At 39.6% G+C, this 22,020-nt stretch overlaps 1 protein-coding gene across 1 annotated transcript; it reads left to right on the top strand.

Annotated features, from left to right (window-relative positions):
* Positions 1-1,354: 1,354 nt before the first annotated feature.
* LOC139661617 (integrin alpha-L-like) lies at positions 1,355-21,503 on the top strand. The gene is made up of 31 exons (XM_071540127.1): positions 1,355-1,411; positions 2,262-2,379; positions 2,711-2,802; positions 2,954-3,036; positions 3,175-3,289; positions 4,007-4,137; positions 4,230-4,372; positions 6,498-6,654; positions 7,021-7,156; positions 7,264-7,337; positions 10,220-10,343; positions 10,488-10,630; positions 11,592-11,738; positions 11,845-12,042; positions 13,212-13,342; positions 14,016-14,173; positions 14,255-14,424; positions 15,231-15,341; positions 15,743-15,813; positions 15,912-16,053; positions 16,775-16,873; positions 17,087-17,166; positions 17,322-17,399; positions 17,543-17,618; positions 18,630-18,737; positions 18,832-18,873; positions 18,988-19,113; positions 19,213-19,326; positions 19,431-19,463; positions 19,610-19,720; positions 20,324-21,503. Exons 1-31 carry the CDS (start codon positions 1,363-1,365, stop codon positions 20,924-20,926), a joined length of 3,963 nt encoding a protein of 1,320 aa, XP_071396228.1. The 5' UTR covers positions 1,355-1,362; the 3' UTR covers positions 20,927-21,503.
* The last annotated feature ends 517 nt before the right edge of the window (positions 21,504-22,020 follow it).

Consider the following 22,020-nt stretch of genomic DNA (forward strand, 5'->3'; position numbering starts at 1 on the left):
GAATGATGACAAATTTCATGCATTTCTGTAGTAACCATATTTCAATATGGTATATATATATATATATATATATATATAGAAATATCTTAGCATATATAGAAAATCTTAGCAGAATATTTACAATAAAATGAAATAATAAACATTCCAAACACAGCTGAAATCTTTTAGTCTCGTTACCAAACAGACAAAACTATACATGTTGTTGACGTTTGTTTTTTTGTAATTACTGTATTATTGCAGCCCTGGAAGTTTCAACTTTTTATTTTTCACAAGTAAATTACTATATGCAAATATATAGAAAAAATAAAAGCTATTGAAGTAAATTGCTGCATTTCTGTTTCATTCTTGTTACATATACTTTAGTACAGTCAATAAAGTGAAAAGGTGTTATTCTTATTCTATAATGAAATACTGATGTATGTGAAAAATCATTCAAACTTCAAAGATAAAACTTCCGCATTTTGCTCCCTGTTGTTAGTGTATTTTAGGTCAGTGTGTTATGAGTGACAGTGTCTGCTTATTTAACGCCTGGGAGGGAGTAATCTTCAATTTGCTCCCCCATTGAGACAGTCCTATCATATCACAAACGTGTGTGTGTGTGTGTGTGTGTGTGAATGTGAGTGAGAAAAAGGGACAGGAAAGAGTGAGGAGGAGGAGGGTATAAATAGATAAATGACAGAAACAGAGAAGCATCATTTATATTTACATAGTAGGTACATCTTTGACTGTGAACTTCATGTTTGTGTCTGGCTGCTGTCTAACCCTGAAGAATTCTGAACTTTGACCTCCTTAATCTAAACTAAACTCAGCATCTACTGCCTGAAGACGCAGTATTTCCTCTGCCACAAATCCCTTCAGATGTTAGCTGGAAAAAAATGATGTTCTTCAATCACATATTGAACCAATCTTACTTGCTGGAGCTTATTTACATGTTTGCTCTGAAACATGAATAGATGCTGAATCTAGATGCATGTAAGACTATCCAATCAAGAGGGGAAATGCAGCTAAAACATAAATAACATGTTAATATAGCTGCTGTCAGTTGTTCTTTAAATATCTTGCGTGGAAAATTTCCTTCAAATAGTACAAATGAATGTCCACCTTATATTTTTTCCAGACTTCTTCATAAAAGAACTTTTAAATGAGGGGCTGAGCAATCACACCAGAGAAAAAGGGAGGTGTGGAGACAAAAAACTGCCTTGTGAGAGCATTAATGTGAGAACAAGAAAATGTCAAACCCACAGACAGGCCTTGTTTGTTAACACCCTTATATAAAAAGTGCACAGGAAGCACTACAAAACGCACATCTTAGTTGGGCTGGTACACATCACTTCCTTCAGCTTGAGAAGTGAGATGGGAGAGATGTCTGAGCTGGGTCGCAACTCCCTGCTCACCTTCATGGTGGCTGTCGGTAAGCTCTACATTTTGCTACGCTTTAAATGATCATTGAGAAAATATGAATCTGCAAATGGAAATAATCAGGTGTGATTTATCCCTATGGACTTTACAAAAAGAAATTCTCTATTTATATTTACTTTATAATGTACTTTATAATTATTTTTAGGCTGTGTGAAAAATATGAGAAAGTTATCCTAGCATTAAACATATCACTCCAGGAATTACAGAAGCAGGTTTGATTCATTTGAATTATTTGGAGAGCTGGAGCATCAGAGCTGTTTGAATTAAAAGGCTAAATTAACCACATTTTCTAAACGATGGTCCTTAAACATCCCACCTTAGAAGTCTTACTGAGATGCGTAGAGGGGACCAGATATCACCTTTGTGGGAAATAAGGCAGAAATTTTAAATGGAAAATATTGCACAGCTTAAATATGAAGCTGAACTAACATACAAAATGTTGAACAAATATTTGCCAGTGATGCGGTTAGGCTCAAATGAAACAAGGTTGTATACTTTTGCACATTTTTCTTGCACATACTTCTTACATTTTCTTGAATGTTATACCTTTGCAGATATTTCTAGACTTTTCTCTTCACATTGATTTCATTGACAATGAACCATGCACATTTCAAAAAGCATCCCAAATAATTGCATTTTTTAAATGATCTTGTAGCACAATGTGTAGTACAAAACATGCAAAAAGCAACTGTAGTGTTGCTGACTCACCTTTAAAAGTTATTTCTACAATGGCCAAGTTACTTTAAAATTCAAATTTTAAATTAGATGTGAGGATGCCACCTGATTATATTAAAACAATATAAAACTCAAAACTTGTGGTCATTTCTTTTTGTAAATTGCAGCCATCTCTGTTTCTTTGGCATTCAACATTGATACGGCATACCGCAGCAAGTATACTGGGGAGGAAAAGGACTTCTTTGGATACAAAGTTCTTCAGTTCATGTCTGGCAAGAACAAAGGGTAAGTATTGGTGCACCGGTGACATTTACTGCTGCTACAGCACCAAAATCCTCCTTTATTACTTAATAAACATCAACAGCCGTTCCTGTGGAGGGCAGAAATTTTAACCCGTGGTTTAACACAGTACATCTATTGCATCCTGTGCGTAAAATAGGTCACTTTGCAATCACAAGGCAAGCATCGTCAAGTCCTGCATGCATTTTCTTTTGTCTATGATCTCAAATGTACAACTCATATCAAGCCTGGTCAGTATAACAAATGCCAGTACTACTATTACAGTTTAGCCTATATGCCTAATACCCAGAATACCACTTGTCCACCTCATCCACAGGGTGTTGGTCACTGCTCCACTGCAGCAAAATGGATCTGGGAAAATCTGCAGATTTGAAAGCAAAGAATCCAACGACTGCTTCACCCCTCCAGGTAGATAAATGTGATTTGTGAAGTAAATATTATAAGTTGTTAAAAATAAGAAAAAAAAAAGTTTCCAACAATATAGAAATATGAAATACTATAAAATCAGACAATGTTTATTTTGTGTATGTATGGTACTAATGTAGTGCTACTGTCATAGCCCTTTCCCTCGCAAACACAACAATCCCACTCAAGCACTTTGGACTGTCGATAGCTGAAGACTCGACTCACTCCCGATTCACCGTAAGGAAATCAATAAGCTGAATCTATTTCCTGGAACAGAAAACACAGTTCCTCTGTGACATTTTGAAGATCTGCGAGAAAAAATCAGTCTGATCTGATGAGTCAAAATTCACTTGTCTCCTTTATCTTCTGCTTTAGGTCTGCAGCCCAAGTGTAGTCCATGAATGTTATGAAAACTCATATCTGAACAGCATGTGCTACCAGTTCAAAGATCAGCTTCAGCCCGTCTCGACCTTCAGACCTGGCTTCCAAGGTGAGACGTTCAGAGAGTGATACATGTTTCTGACATCTTGCTCGATGTCTTCATGTCTTTGTTGCAATAAAACATGATTCTCAATTAGGGCTGGGCAATATAGTGAAAATGCAGAATCGAATGTTAAATAATCAAATTTCAAAAAGTTTCAAAAATCAAATTTAATGTTCATCCCATTGAACCGAATGGCAATGTTAGGTGTGATGTCGAACAAAACTGAACTTTTCAAATAATATTCTTCACTCTCAAAAAGATATCTTAATTGAGTTACCGCATTTTACATGTTTCAAATAAAAAAATATACAGCTTGGAAAACTGAAAAGACGTTTCAGCAAGCTGTATATTTTTTATTTGACACTAATTGATCAAGATATCTTTTTTGAGAGTGCAGATTTCCCTTTTTTTCGTTCTTGAATGAAGCCTATTTGACATTGACGCACAAGAGAACCATATTTTATGTCTGTTTTCTTACCCAGCATATGGACTTTCTCAGTCATTCAAATAATGGTCCTTAAAATGTGTCACACCTTGCGTGTTATCATCAATTTGGACAGCAGAATTGTGCATCACCATCCCAAAATCACCGTAATCATCACGATATGATTCCACTGAAAGACGATAAACGATAATATTGAATTATCGCCCGGCCCTATAATTTCAAAGCCATCATAACTAAATATTCTTTTCTAACTTTCACTCTGTTTTGTTTTTGTTCAGCATGTACAAAGAAAACGGTGGACCTCGCCTTCCTATTTGACGGATCAGAAAGTATGACTACAGATGAATTTGAAAAAAACAAAGATTTCATAGTGGACATAATGAAAAGGCTGCAGAACTCATCAATCAAGGTCATTACACTGCTGCAACATTAAAGGATTCACACTATATATGTGTATTTGGTACAATTCTAGCTAAGCCATCGTGTCGTATATCTTTTCAGTTTGCTGCAGCTCAGTTCTCCACAGACCCCCGGAAAGTTTTTGACTTCAATGACTATCAAGAGGGGAGAGCTTTGGATAACCTTAAGAAAGAAGAGCATATGAAGGACCTCACCAACACACACAGGGCTCTGAGATACATGCTGTGAGTAAAAAAACATTTGGCATCTGTTCTTTCAAACACTGCTCTTAAAGATTTCTCAGATTCTTGAGACATAGGCCTACAGTTGATGTTAAGGGAAAAATCAAACCCAAAACAGCTATTTGTGACGTACCTTGCATTCCCAGAGTCGCATCCTGCCCACTCTTCAGATTTTGGTGCGCGATTCAGAGTCTGGTGTTACTTCATAGTTTCTGGGTCGTAGTAGCTGACAGAGCAATATGGAGAGAGATATTTGTGACGTACCTTGCATTCCCAGAGTCGCATCCCGCCCACTCTTCAGATTTTTTTGCGCGATTCAGAGTCTGGTGTTGCGCTAATGAACGGCTTGTTCTCGCTCAGAGAAACAATCGCGCCAATCAGCGCGAATGTGGGTGGGACTAAAGTTTGAACTGTTCGTGCAACGTTTCGGCCGATAATGTTTGTTGACATCACCCCCTTAAATTCGAGATGAAATGAAAAATGCATTTTTAACCCTTTTAGATCACACCCCCGGTCATATTGTGCACCTATTTAACAATATATGGCAAAAAGAAAATACAAAAAATCCATTTCTTTGTATTCTTATATCAAAATCCAATCATGTTTTCTTCCTGTAAAACAAAATATGCCGTACGTAAGCATGAACCCACCAATTTCAACCAATAATATCATGACATCCACCCATCAATCATTCTTCAACCTCTAGCTAGCCACACCAGTCATATAAAACCGCACTTTATAGTTTCTGGGTCGTAGTAGCTGACAGAGCAATATGGAGAGAGATAGGAAGAGATGTGTGTTTGGATATCAGTGGGCAAAAACTTTGTTTTCATTTCCAAAACAATGTCACTGGGGCGCCCTGGTGGCTCACCGAGTAGGGTGCATACCATAAGGCTCAGTCCTTCCCGCAGCAACCTGGGTTCGAATCCAGCCCATGGTCCTTTGCTGCATGTCCTCCCCTCGCTCTGTCTCTCTCTCACTATATCTCTCAAATAAAGCATAAAATGCCAAAAAAATAAATCTTTAAAAAAAAAAAAACAATGTCGCTGAGGTCTAATTCATTCATCTCTCCCTTGTCCTCCTCCTGATATAACAACAGGTGGGGGAGGTGTGTGTGGAGCCAACAGTCCTCTGTAGCTCTGTATCGTGCTAAACTCTAAGCCCCGCCCACTGTTTAGCGGTCCAATCAAATGCTAAGGATTTGATTTAAATCCCTCTTGTAACTGTACATCGCTCAAATATTCAGTTTCACTGGGAAATACGTCACAGTACAGAAGCTAAAGATGCTCTAACTTCCGTTTCAGTGGGACTTTAACCAACATTGTATTTGCAAAGATGATATTTTTGCTAAAAATGACGAAATTCTTGGTGAAGCTAGTACGCTCAGCATCAGTGTCACTGAAACTAATGTCAGAGCGGCCGAATACGTCAGTCACTAGTGATTGGTTCGGGGATAATCAACCCCAACACACAAGAAAACGGCTAACAAGGAGGCAATCTCTGAATAATTGAGTGGTAACAAAATGGCCATTCAGTTTGAATATCAGGCTAGTTGTTTGGTGGTGTATTTTTTTAATATTTCTGCAGATTGAGATATTTCCAATTCCAATAGAGTTTGATAACAGAAAAGTTTACAGTTTCCTAAAACATCAACATTAAACGTCAGGTTTTGGTGTCAGTCCCTCAGAATCAAAGAGCAAGGGCTTCTATCCAGACTCACCATTTTGCACCTACATTCAACAATCACACAGGGAGAAACCCACTGTAGAAGAGGCAGAGAGACCATTTTCTCCACCTATAGCAGCCTCAATAGACCAGAATGCAATGCAGTCAGCATTCTGGGAAATGTAGGAAATCACTAACTGAAGTAGAAGTAGACGAGGCAGGTTGAGGCAAAGTGGCTACGAGAAAAAAGAACATTATAGCATGTGATCACAAAATAACTCCTGGAATGAACTGAACATCACAGCTTGACGATGTATAACAGTGTAAGAGTACCAGAGGGTGGAGTTTTCCCTTAATCACCGTCTTGCTGGTTGAAGTAATGAAATTGATGAAGTTATAAATGAAATGAATTCAGTTTTGACGAATCTGAATACGACAGATGCTATTTGTGCATTTGTTTCAGGGCAAACATCTTTGAAAACCAGACGGCCGGTGCCTCTCCTGATGCAACTAAAGTTCTGGTTATAATCACAGACGGGGATCCCAGTGATCCAGACAGCAGGACCGACAGCATTATCAAGAAGTACGACAGCAAAAACATCATTCGATTTGTCATTGGGGTAAGTCCTGATGTTGGAGAAAATGTCAACCTTTTATTACTGGCTTGACTTTAAATTTCAGACTGAAGTTAAATTAATGAAAAAGCAACCTTCGATGTTGCAGCTGTTTTTCCACTGGTCTAAACAATCATGAGAGATTGCCACCACAAAACCAAGAGGGTCAAAGTGTGGCTCTGTTTTAGAGTTAAGCTGCTGGTGTCTGATAATAAACTACAATAGAAATGAGCATAAAATAAACTAAAAACATAGTATTGATTCCAACTTTGAGTCCAAAATTGTTCAGTACTGTTGCCTTTGGATGTTGTTTATCTTGCTGCCATCAGACTTGAGGTGCTTCATGATATCAAAAAAACATTTTGTTTTCAGGTCAAAAACGTTAAACTGGATAAACTTCGGCTCATTGCTTCAGAGCCGAAAGACAACAATACTTTTAAAATCGAGGACTACAACGGACTCACGGGTATCCTGGAAAACTTTGAAAAACAGATCTTTAAAATAGAAGGTGATTTTTCCCTCTGTAAACATGAATGTTGAATAAAAAAAAAGAAAGCCTCATATTGTTTTCCCAGTATGCCCCTGCATTAGTAACACGTATTGTTGTGTGTTTAGGCTCCACAATGGCTCTGGCTGCAAACCTGACCAATGAAATGTCTCAGAGTGGATTCAGTGCCGTCTACCACAAGGTAATGACCTCAAGGCAAAGTTTAAACACATTAAAAAGCTACACCTTTTACACATAACGATATAATCCATCATTACACAGCATCTGATGTAACTGTCCCTTGTGCTATTACACTAAATGGTGAGAGCCTATGTGCTTTAATATCCCCAGATGGGAAATTCATTAAAAAGATGGACATCCACATGAAAGAGTACACAATATAAGCAGCAATATAAGACAACAGTTTCAGAAAATATATGAGTTAATTAGGCTGGGGATACCCCTTCAAACCCCTGCCGGCCTTTTCTGCTCCACTTAAAAAAGTCTTATTGCTGAGAGAATAAACAACTTTTATATCTTGTCATCCTAATGTTGTGTTGCTAAATTTTGTGGCATGACAGATTGCGGAACTGAAACAAGTAAAACATGATGCTGGCACTCCTTGGCCTAGTAATGAGTGACAAGTTGCATCATTTCTCCAGTTCAACCATTGGTGTCTGAAATATCATATTTGACTTAAACACTTTGACCTTTCATTATAGCGCCCCCCATTAAATCAATCTAATTCTAGTCTTAATTTGTAAGGAGGATAGCGGGATTTATGTAGCAAGTTTTGTGTCACCCACATTCAGCTAATTAGGGATTTTTTATTTTATTTTGTGAACTGCTACAGCGGTGTAGCGGTTACAGCCTTGCAAAGTTTAGAATTTTGACCTTTAATTATAGCGTCCCCATCAGGATAATCAGTGTAATTTTCGAAAATGCCAAAACGTGTCATCTCGTAATTAAAATCGAAATTAGACCAGTGGTGTTTGATTTTTAAAAGATTGACCTTTGTTCATAGAGACTCAGGCCAATCTGTGTACTTTTGAAATGCTTCAAAAGCAGTAGATGATGTTGTGCATGCTAGCAATCATTCAGACATTTCTTTCTCTCTGTCACGCACAATATATCGGATGATTAGATTTTGACAAAACTCGGTGGAATGATGTGGCTCCTAAGAGGGGCACCGCAACGTTTAATTGTCTGTATGTCTCGCACAGTATCTTGGATGCCACTGATCGCATTTTGATGAAACATAGTGGAACAATGCGCCATTTTCAAAATTGCACTGAGGGAGTTTAATTGTCTGTGAGTCACACACAATATCTTGGATGCTCGTGAATGCATACAATCAAGAAACATGAGGGAGGGGCGCCCCGGTGGCTCACTGAGCAGAGCTCGTACCATAAGGCTCAGTCCTTCCCGCAGCGACCCGGGTTCGACTCCGCCCCGTGGTCCTTTGCTGCATGTCCTCCCCTCTCTCTCCCATACCTTCCTGTCTCTCTCTCACACTATCACTATCAATAAAGCATAACAATGCCTAAAATAAATCTTAAAGAAACATGAGGGAACATACACTGCCCGTCCAAAGAAAAAGTCGCACACTCTAATATTTCGTTGGACCGCCTTTAGCTTTGAGTACGGCACGCATTCGCCGTGGCATGGTTTCGATAAGCTTCTGCAAAGTCACAACATTTATTTCCGTCCAGAGTTGCATTCATTTTCCGCCAAGATCTTGTATTGATGATGGGAGAGTCGGACCGCTGCGAAGTCTTCTCCAGCACATCCCAAAGATTCTCAATGGGGCTGAGGTCTGGACTCTGTGGTGGCCAATCCATGTGTGAAAATGATGTCTCATGCTCCCTGAACCACTCATTCACAATGTGAGCCCGATGAATCCTGGCATTGTCATCTTGGAATATGCCCGTGCCATCAGGGAAGAAAAACTCCATTGATGGAAAGACCTGGTCATTCAGTATATTCAGGTAGTCAGCTGACCTCATTCTTTGGGCACATAACGTTGCTGAACCTAGACCTGACCAACTACAGCAACCCCAGATCATAACACTGCCCCCACAGGCTTGTACGGTAGGCACTAGGCATGATGGGTGCATCACTTCATCCGCCTCTCTTCTTACCCTGATGTGCCCATCCCTCTGGAACAGGGTAAATCTGGACTCATCAGACCACATGACCTTCTTCCACTGCTCCAGAGTCCAATCTTTATGCTCCCTAGCAAATTGAAGCCTTTTTTTCCGATTAGCCTCACTGATCAGTGGTTTTCTTAGGGCTACACAGCTGTTTAGTCCCAATCCCTTGAGTTCCCTTAGCATTGTGCGTGTGGAAATGCTCTTACTTTCACTATTAAACATAGCCGTGAGTTCTACTGTTGATTTCCTACGATATGATTTCACCAAACGTTTAAGTGATCTCCGATCACGATCATCCAAGAGTTTGTTCCGACCACATTTCTTCCTCGAAGATGATGGTTCACCACTATCCTTCCAGGTTTTAATAAGTAGTAATTATCCAATGGAAGGCTCTTACCTATTTGCTTAGTTAAATCCAGGTGGCGACTTTTTTTTTGTACAGGCAGTGTATTTCTACTTAATGCCCCACTACAAATTTGCATCATTTGTTGGGGACGACATGTTTACTGTTTACTTGTTCTCCTTCATTTTTGGAACTCTATGAACTGATTTAGTCTTCCCTGTTTGTCCTGCCTTACTGGAACAATCAAGTTCAATTTCATTCATATATACAGCCCTTTATCACAAGCATGTCACAAAGGACTTTACAGAGAAAGAGCCTAACTAGATCTAACTGCTCAACAATCATTATTATCATGGTCATTGCAGAACAGAATGATGTAAGACAAACACAAGAAAGCAGAACAAAGCACCAGACACACAATAGCAACCAACCACACAACAAAAGCTGACCAGGGTATTTGCTGTGTTGACAGCAGCAGGTCGGATTCGGCAGTTGCTCTGCAGTCTCAAACATGACACCTCTCCTCTACACCAACGCTCTGCACTGATCAAACCTGCTGATCTAAAATGTAAGCATGTCTCTCAACAGGATACCTTGGTTCTGGGTTCAGTGGGGTCAAACAATTGGTGTGGGTCTCTCTATGAGCACCATGCCCCACCTTCAGCAGGACTGCAAATTCAGGATCCAAACATGGAGGAAGACTCTTACATGGGTAACTGCACATATTGTAGGTTTAGAGGTGTGATAAAAGAGCACAGGCAGAAGTTTGACACCTCCATCTGTGCATTAACGCTTTGATTTGAGTGAGGTTTCTGTGCAGACTGTATGCCATCTGAGACTGATTTTGTCAATGCAGGATACTCACTTTCTGCCGGAGAGAAGAATAATGCACCTCTGTATTTCACTGGTGCACCGAGATTCCAGCACACAGGACAGGTGGTACTTTTCACACAAGTGAGCAACAACTGGATTGCAGTACAAAGAGTCAATGGGGAACAGGTTGGTAAAATTATCTATTCTAAGTAATTCAGTAGTAAAGCGCACACCCATAAAAAGTTGCAAACCATCGGTCCAAAGTCAGAGTAAATAGATATATGACGGTTGCACACTTCTCTCCATACAAAATATCTATTTTACATCACCAACATTCTTCGGCAGTATCAAACATGTTGATGTAAAATAAATATTTTGTATGGAGAGAAGTGTGCAACCTTCATATATCTATTTACTGCTAATTATCTATTCTATCATCTATTTCCTAAACAGAAAGATAATTCAAAATTGTTGTGTAGCAGTTTTAAACATCAATATATCACTGTCAAGTTAATTTGTGGTACGTTGGTAAATTACAGTAAACAAATGAGACCATAATCGAGGTGATTGGTAGCCTCTATCTTATGCCAGTTGTATTGTCAATGCTAGTGTTTTTCAAAACACATACCCCATTTGTGGTGGAAGAACAGCTCCCTGTTTTGTGCTGTAAAGTAATCCAGCAGATTTCTCACAAAATCTGATTCAGTGGCACACAATGTAAAATGCAGTGTAGAGGCCAGGAGAGGCTGCCAACCTTCTCAACTCCAATCTCATTTGTTTACGGTAATTAATGTTTCAAAAATAATATGGTAAAAACGTATTAATGTCAAAATGCTACATGTTTCACCTTTACAGAAAAGAAATCCATGGGGCTCTTATGGAACAGTTATTGTGGCTACAAAGAGGAAACCACAGTACTTCCTTGCTTTATACTCGGGCACCTGCTTGCACCCATTTGAGTCATCGGCACAGCACAGTTTTAAAGACAAGAAAGCCAAGGCAATCTTTTATGCAGAAAAGCTTACTGATATCGCTTTTTTCCCAAGGAATTTCAAAAACAGTTAAGGCTGAATAAAGCAAGTGCTCTCTGGTATCCTGCCTCAACTTGCAAGGCTCTAAATCCTCATTTGTATCCAACAAATTTCAGATTGGTTCCTACTTCGGGGCAGAGCTGTGCACAGTGGATGTGGATTCAGACAGCAACACGGATTTCCTACTGGTGGGCGCACCGTTGTTTCACCAGTCTCAGGAGAAGAGAGAAGGACAGATCTCTGTCTACGCTCTGACGCATGAGGTGGGCTTTGATAAGGGCCAACAGATTCAGCATGAGTTTACAGAGAGCTAATTATGTTATGCCTTCATTAACCATCTTCATTAACTGATCTTATCATTTCCCACAGCTGGAACTGAAAAGTGTGATGACACTGTCTGTGGCGTCTCGGGGCAGATTCGGCACCGCCATCTCCTCTCTTGCGGATCTGAATGGAGATGGTCTCCGAGACGTAGCCGTCGGAGCTCCACTTGAGGATAACAACAGGGGGGCTGTGTACATCTACCTTGGTGACAAACACAGAGGCATACGCAGCACTTTCAGCCAGGTGAGAAAAGTCAAAGGACCATGTAGGCTCTATTTATAGCAGTGAAAAAAGTGGCTTTTCAATTCTGGGCTCAAGCAGCGCTCTAGCTTATGAAAGCAGCAGCAGCTGGGTGGTCGACTGGTTACAGAGATGGTCCTGTACCTGTGAAAGGTTGCAGGTTTAATCCCCCATCACCCCGAGTGTCTGTCCTGCTGAAGTGTCGTTGAGCAAGTCACTAAATCCCTGCTGCTGACCCCATGTTTTAACCTCCCTCTGGAGGGGGGCAGGCAAAAATCAATAAGGTTAGACAAATGTACTGTATATTGGTTTGCCAAAATATCAGAATGATGTTGGCCTTTTAATGAAAATCAGAAATTGGCAAGTCAGTGTCGTTCTCCACCGATATGATGGAGGAGAATATGATTTGACTCAACCATCTTCAGGAGTGGCAGTCTGTAAAACCTGCAATTAAACGTCCCTAATTTTCTATGTCCATAATAATGTCCATAATATATACCTGTTTAACAATAAATGCAAAAAATGTACAACATTTTTATTTTCTTGTATTCTATCTCAAAATCCCATTACTTTAACTTCATGGAAGACAGTATATCTTTAATGGTTACCTCATCATGTATCAGTGCGTGTAAATAAAAATTCCAACCAATAAACCAGATTTTTTAACATTCCCGCCCCTCCCATGAAATAAAACTGTTTCTCTCTCCATAACTGATATCTCATTGGTTTATACTTTTGAATGATCCCTCCCAACATTATGTCCCACCCTTCCAATAACCCCAATATCTTTCAACAGGTAATGCATCAAATTAAAGACGCAATGTCATGGGGACATTGAGGAGCAGCCATCCATTTACTGTAAAATAATTTCATTAGAATTGGTTTCAGTGTTTTTGAGTTTTAGTGCTACCTGATCTAAAGCCGTTTCAGACGCTGCTAAGAATAAAGTTCTGGGGGAAACACTGAATCATTGTAATTCTTTGGAAATTTTGGCATGAAAACTTAAAGATATCAAATATTGGCACAAAATATTAGATATCAAACCAAAGATATCACTATTGGTATTCATGGATTTCCCATATAAGTCACAATCACAATACTGCAGCACTTTGTCAAAGTGACACCGGACCGGTGTGCAAACCATGTTTCAACTGTCAAAACTGCTATTCCAGAGAATCATGGGAGGGGAAATATTGCCTGGGCTGCAGTTCTTTGGACAGGCAGTGGATGGAAAAATCGATCTTGACGACGACGGACTCACAGATATTGTGGTCGGATCACAGGGAGTGGCTCTTTTCTTGAGGTACGTACAGAGGTGTGACCGAGTCAACTTTGCTCAAGTCAGTCTCAAGTCTTGAGGCACAAGTCTCAAGTCAAGTCCCAAGTCTAAATTTAGAACACCATGTCAAGTGCAAGTCAAGTCCATGTCATTAAAGTCAAGCCTCAAGTCTAAATGTAGCACATCAAGTCAAGTCAATATGTAGGACTTTTCAAAGCAATATCATTTTAAGAGTATAAAGACTTGGTAAGTGCATCAATGAGTTTGATTTCTATAATCAGTTGCAACTTTAATTAATTCAATCATTCCATACAAATTTCAAAAACAGAATCATTCAAAACATTTTCAAGCCATCATCATCAATACAAGTCAAAATCAAGTCCCAAGTCACCAGAACCCAAGTCATGTCTCAAATGTTCTCTTTATGCATCAAGTCAAGTCTCAAACAATTCAAATTGTGACTCAAGTCCCCACCTCTGGGTATGTATAGTGTATGTTGGTATGCAGCTAGTATGAGAAAAAATACAATTTCTAGGTGGTGAAAACAACAACACAGATACTCCGTTGTCCTGTCAAAATAAAAAAGAATATATTCTCTGTCCTGTCCAATAATTTTCACCCTTCATGCATCAGTACAACCGGACAGCAAAGAGCCGCGCGGCACAAGGTCTAACTATCAACCATTTTCACCTTCCAGGTCCAAGCCTGTCTTTAACGTCTCGGCTCATCTGCGGTTTGAACCTGCGGAGATAAGCACTGATAAAATCGACTGCCTGGGAAACACAGCTACTGTTCTGCCTATGGTTATCTTAACAGCCTGCTTCGACATGGCAGAGACGACCCAGAGGAAAGCAGGTAGGAACTCAGCTAAATGATGCGATTCAGAGTTCACACCGCCATTTCTGGCCAAATGAAAGATCTCGTATTCCATTTCAGGGGCACCGAACACCGGACTGAACATCGCCTACACCCTTACTGTGGATCCCATGAGGAAAACGGGTTTTCGAGGTTTCCTCAATGAATCCGACAAGGGAGCGAAGAATCTTCAGTCTACCGTGGAGCTGAAGAGTAAACAGACCTGCTTCAATCACTCCGTCAGCATGCCGGTACGGGGATTTATCTAGAGGGAAAATCCCTTACACTGTTAGATATCATCAATATGTGATCTTCAGTGCATTCCAGGAGGTATTTTGTGTGTGAAGTTTTGCAATTTACCTTTTTGGCGTATCTACTTTCCCTCAACCTGCCTCACGTACTTCCATTTTACAGTTAGTGATTTCCTGTTTATAGAAGGGGATTCTCTGTGCTGTATAGGTGTAGGTGGAGATAGTACGGAAGAGGATTAGGGCCACATGTGAAAAAATTATTTGAGTTCTGAGTTTAAAGTCAGAATTCTGACTTTAATCTCAGAATTCTGAGTTTAAAGTCAGTTGTAGTCCAGGGTGTATGTTTTGGGACTGTGAGTTAAAGCTCTCCTTTTTGGTATAGACCCATCCAATTTGTGTTTCACTTGAGCAAAATGAGCAAACATACAGACTGTTATCTTTTGATTTGGGATGTTTTTTGGTCCTCATGTTACTGGTTTGGGGCAGAAATGAAAAAGTTACATTAAGTTAATATTTTGCTGTCTTCAAGCGCCGACCTCTATTGAACCTTAAAGCAAAATTCCACTTAGTTTTAACATGGGGGTTATTAGGCAATTGACCGCCATGAAAACCAGAATATAAACTACTCACCAAGATCGGATGCATAACTTCATGACTGACTTGAATTTAATCTGTCCTAACGTTCTCGCTCATCTCTTAGTACAAGAAATGATCACAGCAACTGATATGATTAGAAAATGGTTTGATGTTGAGGCCAAACTCAACACTCTCAACACTTCTTCAATCTTTTTTTTTCCCCCTTGCAGAAATGTGTGAAAGACACATTTTCACCCATCAGCATCAAATTAAATTTTTCCCAACCTCAAAGCGAGACTGCCATCCTGAATGTGGACAGTGACAGACAGACTGTTGTTGAGGTACGTACAGCAGCTAAGGCAGAATATAGGCTGACAGATATATGTGCACCAATATTTTTTTTTTTACAGATGCAGTCTATAAGTATCAGCATGTCACCAACTGAGAACGCAATATCTCAGTTTTAAAAGACGCATCAAAGATATTCATATTTACACTAATGAAAAGGAACAGAGCTATACGCAGAAGACCAGAATACGATGGTGACTTATGTTAATTAACAATATTTAGTGGTGAGATAGCCTGTGAATGCAAATGTTTATAAAAATAACTGTTTGTTGACACAACCACTAAAGAGATATTGGATATTAAGGCTCTTAAACTTTATTATTCATTAATCCTTTATGACTTGCTCTGTATTTTTAAATGTGGCATAAACAGAAATGAGAAATTTGTTTTACAGGTGCCCTTTGAAAAGAACTGTAGAAAGAATGACACCTGCATCGCAGAGTTGGAGGTGGATTTCAACTTCACGTACGTACATCTGACAAATATTCAGAGGTATCGTAACTTTAAGATCATAATTATCAACTATATGGACAGATGTAAGGGAACTAGTGTGTTTCTTTTAGCACTTCAACCTTATTGGTGGTGGACCAGGCCTACTTCAATGTGACTGTAAGCCTGTCCAATCACGGCGACGACTCGTACAACACCAGCCTCACGCTGCACTATCCTCCAGGCCTCTCCTTCTCCGTGATGACTCTCATGAAGGTGACATACACAATACATTGAGAAATTATGTTTCAATGGTAACAAAATATTAACTTATGCACACAAAATGCTATTGTCTGTGCACAATATATAAAACATGCCTTCTAGTTGTATAAACAGCATGCAAATAGTGATATATGTCTAAAATATCCCTCAAGCCCACTACAGTAAAGCCCATTAGCCTTCAGTATCCTTGTCTTGTTTATTACTAACAATGCTTTGCTAAACAACACCTTGCAGCACAAGTGTCAATAGAAAATGCCTTAGTAACTTCTTAACTTAGCATTTTTTTTGCCTGAAGTAAAACTTAATTTAGGAATCTATATCAAAAGCCTGATTCAACTAAATATATCTATATTCAGCAAAATATTGGTCAAATGAAACTAAATAAATCAATACAATCAAGTACATTCAACCAATTTTGGCTACTGGCTTATGAATTGGTTTGCCCAAATTATGAAATTGTGTGTGTACGAAATAATGAAAATGAAGGCATGAATTCACCAAAACAAGAGAACATCATGTATCTTCCAATCAGTCTTTACACCATCTCTGGCCCCATAATGCTATTTGAAATCACTCTTCTCTCTAAACTTTCCTGGAATTCCCTTGTGTAAAAGTACAGGCACATTTGACTAAGATCTGACCCTGGTTTCTTTCTATCTGTTCTCTGTTCATGGTCTCGCTCTGTTTTTTTGTTTTGTTTTACTGAATTCAACAGGAGTCAAGGTCAACGCTGCATACCTGTAACGATCTAGAAGGTGTAATGGACAAAACAACATGCAGCGTCAGCCTCCCTGTCTACCGAAGCAGATCCACCGTGAGTCATGCAGCACAGAAACAGATGATGGAAAGAAGTGAAGTGTCATAAATTAAAGTTGGAGATGTGACCGAGTGCCCGAGCCTTTGACATTTATAACACTGACGTTTTCAACTTCTCTCACATGGAGTTCTCTGTGCACATTCTCTTCATGTTTTTCTTTCTGTTTGAATCTAATCTAACATCAATGTCTTTGGCCATTTTTCTCTTAAGGCAACATTTAAGACTTTATTCCGCATCATGAACACCTACGACTGGAATGACACGATGTCGATGACGATCACTGGACAAAGGTAGAGGCTTCCTCATACGATCTACATCACTCTGACACACAGGACGATGCTTAACATTTCCCCTGCATTATTAACGTGAAAAACTTAAGCAAAACCTCCTTTTCACACTTAATATTTACAATATGAAATGCATTTTGCATCCTCTTTCATTACAGTGATAATGAAAACTCGACCAGAGGTTCCATGAACAAAAGCGTCCCTGTTCAATTTCAAATTGACTTGGCAGTAAAACTGTAAGTGGCATTAGTGAAGTGGTATCATGTAAAGTAAACACTATTAAAAATGTATTACTTATATTAATGTCTTTGAAATGCTATCAATAGTTATTTTACCTCACAGATAATTGCAAATGGTGATTGTCCTTTATTCTTTGTAGGAATGAAGACTCCATCACTTATCTGACCTTTACACCGGAGGATAGTGCACCAAAAAGACTAGTGACTATATATGAGGTAAAGTCGTAAATTATGATGGAAAAAGCTTATGTGGAAGAAGTATAAAAACACTACATGCACTGTAAAAATTTAATGAAACCAGCACATCCTTAATTGTTAACTTAATGTATGTAGATGTGTTTGTCAATTGAAATTAACATGTCAGTTATCACCTTCATAACTTATAATCACAACTTCAGGACTTTATGAAAGATCACTAAACTGATCATCTATAACACAATAATAAGAAGCACTGTGAGCTTATGGGTAGACTTCCCAGCATGCACAGCATTTGAGTCAACTCTCCAGAAACCCTTCCTTCTTCCTGTGTGAATAAAGCTACAGGATGGAGAATTGTTTTGCATGTATGTTAGGTGAGTCATAGGTCTATTTCTGATTTAGAAAACAACAACAATTTCCTTGCTGGTGAATTCAACTGAGAAATACTTGTAAACATGACTAGTCTAGACTTTTGCTGATTTAACTTACTGTCTTAAATTCACTCAGTGAGTTTAGTGCAGTGGTTCCCAACCCAGTCCTCAAGGACCCCCTGTCCTGCAAGTTTTTATTCCATCTTTACTCTTGCACACCTGATCCCAATGGGGCCTACACACGTTCATGCTGCTCTGTTCAGGTAGATCTGTCTCTACCAATCAGCATTAAGACCTTAACTGGATCAGGTGCGCAAGAGTAGAGCTGGAACCAATACTTGCAGGAAAAGGGGTCCTTGAGGACTGGGTTGGGAAACACTGGTTTAGTGAACATTCAGTGAACATTAGAATATACATTTACAACATATTCAGCACTATTTCAGTCAACTTGCAGTTTCAGAAACAGTTTTAAGTGCCTTAATATTTTTTTCCAGTGTTCTTGAAATGACTGAAGTTCATTTCAAGGACAAGGCACGCTTGAGAGAAAGCACTGTGTAGCAGAATACGAGGAACTGAAATTCAGCTCCGGTTATGATCGGTTCTGTTCTGTCTCTGTGGAAAATCTAGAGGTTAAAAATTAATCTTACACTATCCCTAGGTGAAGAACTTGGGTTTTAAGGCTTTGCCTGTCGTCGTGACCCTGAACATCCTGACTAAACTGAAACACAACTTTGAAATGAAGAACTACCAAGTCTCTGTGCAACAGGTAACATGCTGGCAGTCAGAAAACGACTTGCATTCACTGCTGCTGTCATATATAAAATTACAAATCCTTGATGCTTCTTTTTTTTTTTTAAAAGAACAAAACTCAATGCAGAGACACCGTCGATGTAAAGTCTGCAGTAAGTAAAACTTCCATTATCAAACTATTCAATCCTGAACATGTAGTGAAATTACAAATCAAAATCACGTCAAAATAAAATGAACAAATTCTACTGTGTTTGCCTGTGTTACAGTACTGCTCAGATGAAAACGACTGCAAATCCATTATGTGTGAGAGTTTCATTCTGGAGAAATATTCAACTATTTTGTTTATGCTGTCTGGGGAAGTCGAATTTAAAGACCTCAAGCAACATGCAAAGGTATGTATCAAGAACACAAAAATCAACAGCAATGGTTCAAAAATGCTCTTAAACTGAAGTGTGGAATAAAATGTTGATCGACACGCTCTCACTTCACAGAACGTTGCTTTTCTGAAACGATATACTGGAGATGGAGCAGAGGTTCTGTTTAAAAGCTTTATACAAGTTCGCTACGACAAACAGCGGTATGTTCAGGCGTCTAGTAAAAAAGAGGTAGGTTGAACTCGCTAAACAATAACGCCAAGGGAAAGATTTCTCACTTGTATGTTTTTAAGCATGACCCCAATTCATCATACGGTTGTCTTTATTTACCGCAGAATAAAGATTCCACAAGTTTCCCCCAAGTACAGGTAACTCCGCTTTATGTAAAGACATGATACACTCAGTCTACACATAGACTCAAAAAGTTAAAGCTATTTTATCCAGAAGAAATTTAAGATCAGAGCTGAAGAATCACAAGGCCTACTCCTGAAAGTCTCATTTTCTCCCCCAACAGACTGATGTGCGGGTTGAGTTCATAATTTCTCCCGACCAAATGCTGATCATTGCAACAGGAGTTGGAGGTGGGCTCCTGCTTTTGATCATCATCACTGTTATCATGTTTAAGGTGAGTGCTGATTTGCCAATTTCCGAATCGAAGGGTTTCAGTCGAGAACACTACATTTACATTTTGGGGGGGGTGGGGAGAGGGCGGGGCTGTACCCGATGTTCCTGATTGGCTCAAGATACAACTAATGAGCAGCGGTAGTTCAGAGAAGCACGCTTGTGACCAGAAAGTTGCTGTTTCAAATCCTGGACCAGATGGGAGGAGGAATAGCAAATAAGAAAAGCACTCCCTCAGCAATAGATAAGGGTTAAAACACTTCCATTATCAAATGGTATGTATGGTAAATCTCAATTTAGAGCTCTTCAAATGTGACCCAACACAGAAAAACAAGGCACCTTTTTGGAGATGTTTTTTGTTGTTTTTCAACGATTTCAACTCTCTGTATCCAATCAGTCCTATCTTTGCATTCAGTTTTAAAATTGTATATTATGCAACAGAGCAGATACATCATTTTGCTTGAATTATTAATAATTAAATAAGTCCATTATAAGTGCATTTTGATCACGCCTTTCTGCTATAAAATGTGTCTTCTGTTAAGTTAAATAAGCCTGAATTTGCAGGATTCGGGTCACAAATGTTTCTTCTTGTTGTGTCTGTCCTAAGATGGGCTGCTTTAAGAGGAAAACAGTCCAGTATTACCAAGACCAGGAGGACCAAGCTTCGGAAAAACTTGACACCCCAGCCCAGTCCGACTCCGACTCTATCTCCAGCAGCCAATCACAGACTGACGGCAAGCCTGACCCACCCGCAGAGGCCAAGACTGACGGCAAGCCTGACCCACCCGCAGAGGCCAAGACTGACGGCAAGTCTGACCCACCCACAGCGGCCAAGACTGACGGCAAGCCTGACCCACCCGCAGAGGCCAAGACTGACGGCAAGTCTGACCCACCCACAGCGGCCAAGACTGACGGCAAGCCTGACCCACCCGCAGAGGCCAAGACTGACGGCAAGTCTGACCCACCCACAGCGGCCAAGACTGACGGCAAGCCTGACCCACCCACAGCGGCCAAGACTGATGGCAAGCCTGACCCACCCACAGCGGCCAAGACTGATGGCAAGTCTGACCCACCCACAGAGACCAAACCGCTGCTTGACGGTGGTGACGACGCCAGCGACCGAATCACACCTGGAAATGCAGCGGAGGGATCAGACAAAACACAATCCGCCTCTGCTCAGACAGCAGATCATTACGCCAAGGTGATCTGAGCCACAGTCTCTACTGATGTGAGAGGGTCACTGTTAGCAGTGAACACAGGTGATACAGACCCAAGTAAGAAAACTGATGAAACTTTGTTGTTTCTCCAATTATGCTATGGCAATAGTGCTAATGTGTTTGTTGGGAACCCAATATGATTTCTGAAATTTGCAAAGTGTGTCTTGAATTTTTATGTAAAAATAAACACATTAGCCTAAATCACAAAGTGGAACTGCAATAGAGAAGAGCCTCTCATCACATGTACATCTTGTTCTTTCTGTGACTTTCTGTATGTAATCAGGACAGGCATTTGAAAAAAATCAAAAGAGAAGAGAAACTGGATTGCACTTTCTGTTTTTTGTCAGCCGATACAGTATTGCACACTAGTCAGTATCAACATGTAAGCAAAACATGCAAGCAGATGGCAAGCAATCTTAGAGAATACAATGTGTAATTGTAAATGTCAGGGACAGGCGTGTTGGGTTTCTCCCAAGTACCTCAACATCCTACTGTTTTTATTAGTGTATATCAGTTTATGTATGTATGAGTAAATATATCAAAGAATAGTGCATACATGTATTACAAGTTGATCAAAATGTATTTGACATTTTGGTAAAAAAGACCAAGTTAAAAAAAATGTTGCTGCTAAACTAATGTGATAAAAACACAAATGGAAACAGAAAAAGAAACCCACAGGTTTAATTGCTAAAAATGGTTGCAGTGATGGTGCTGTATGGTACTTTTGTCCACCAAGAAAAAACAATGCTACAGAAGTAAAATCATTTGGTTTCTTGTAATTTTGAGTTAAAGTTGCAGCAGGTGAACCAGTGTGAACGCCTGGAAGGGAGTAATCTTCAATTTGCTCCCCCATTGAGACAGTCCTATCACATCACAGAGGTGTGTGTGTGTGTGAGCGAGTGAGTGAGTGAGTGAGTGAGAAAGAGGGACAGGAAAGAGTGAGGGGGAGGAGGGATAGATAAATAGATAAATGACAGAAACAGAGAAGCATCATTTATATTTGCATAGTAGGTACATCTTTGACTGTGAACTTCATGTTTGAAGAATTCTGAACTTTGACCTCCACAATCTAAACTAAACTCAGCAT

Source organism: Centroberyx affinis, unplaced genomic scaffold (assembly GCF_046629955.1).
Source record: "Centroberyx affinis isolate AG114_WGS23_722 - 3 ecotype Tasmania unplaced genomic scaffold, CSIRO-AGI_Caff_v1 ptg000210l_1, whole genome shotgun sequence".
Classification (NCBI taxonomy): domain Eukaryota; kingdom Metazoa; phylum Chordata; class Actinopteri; order Beryciformes; family Berycidae; genus Centroberyx; species Centroberyx affinis.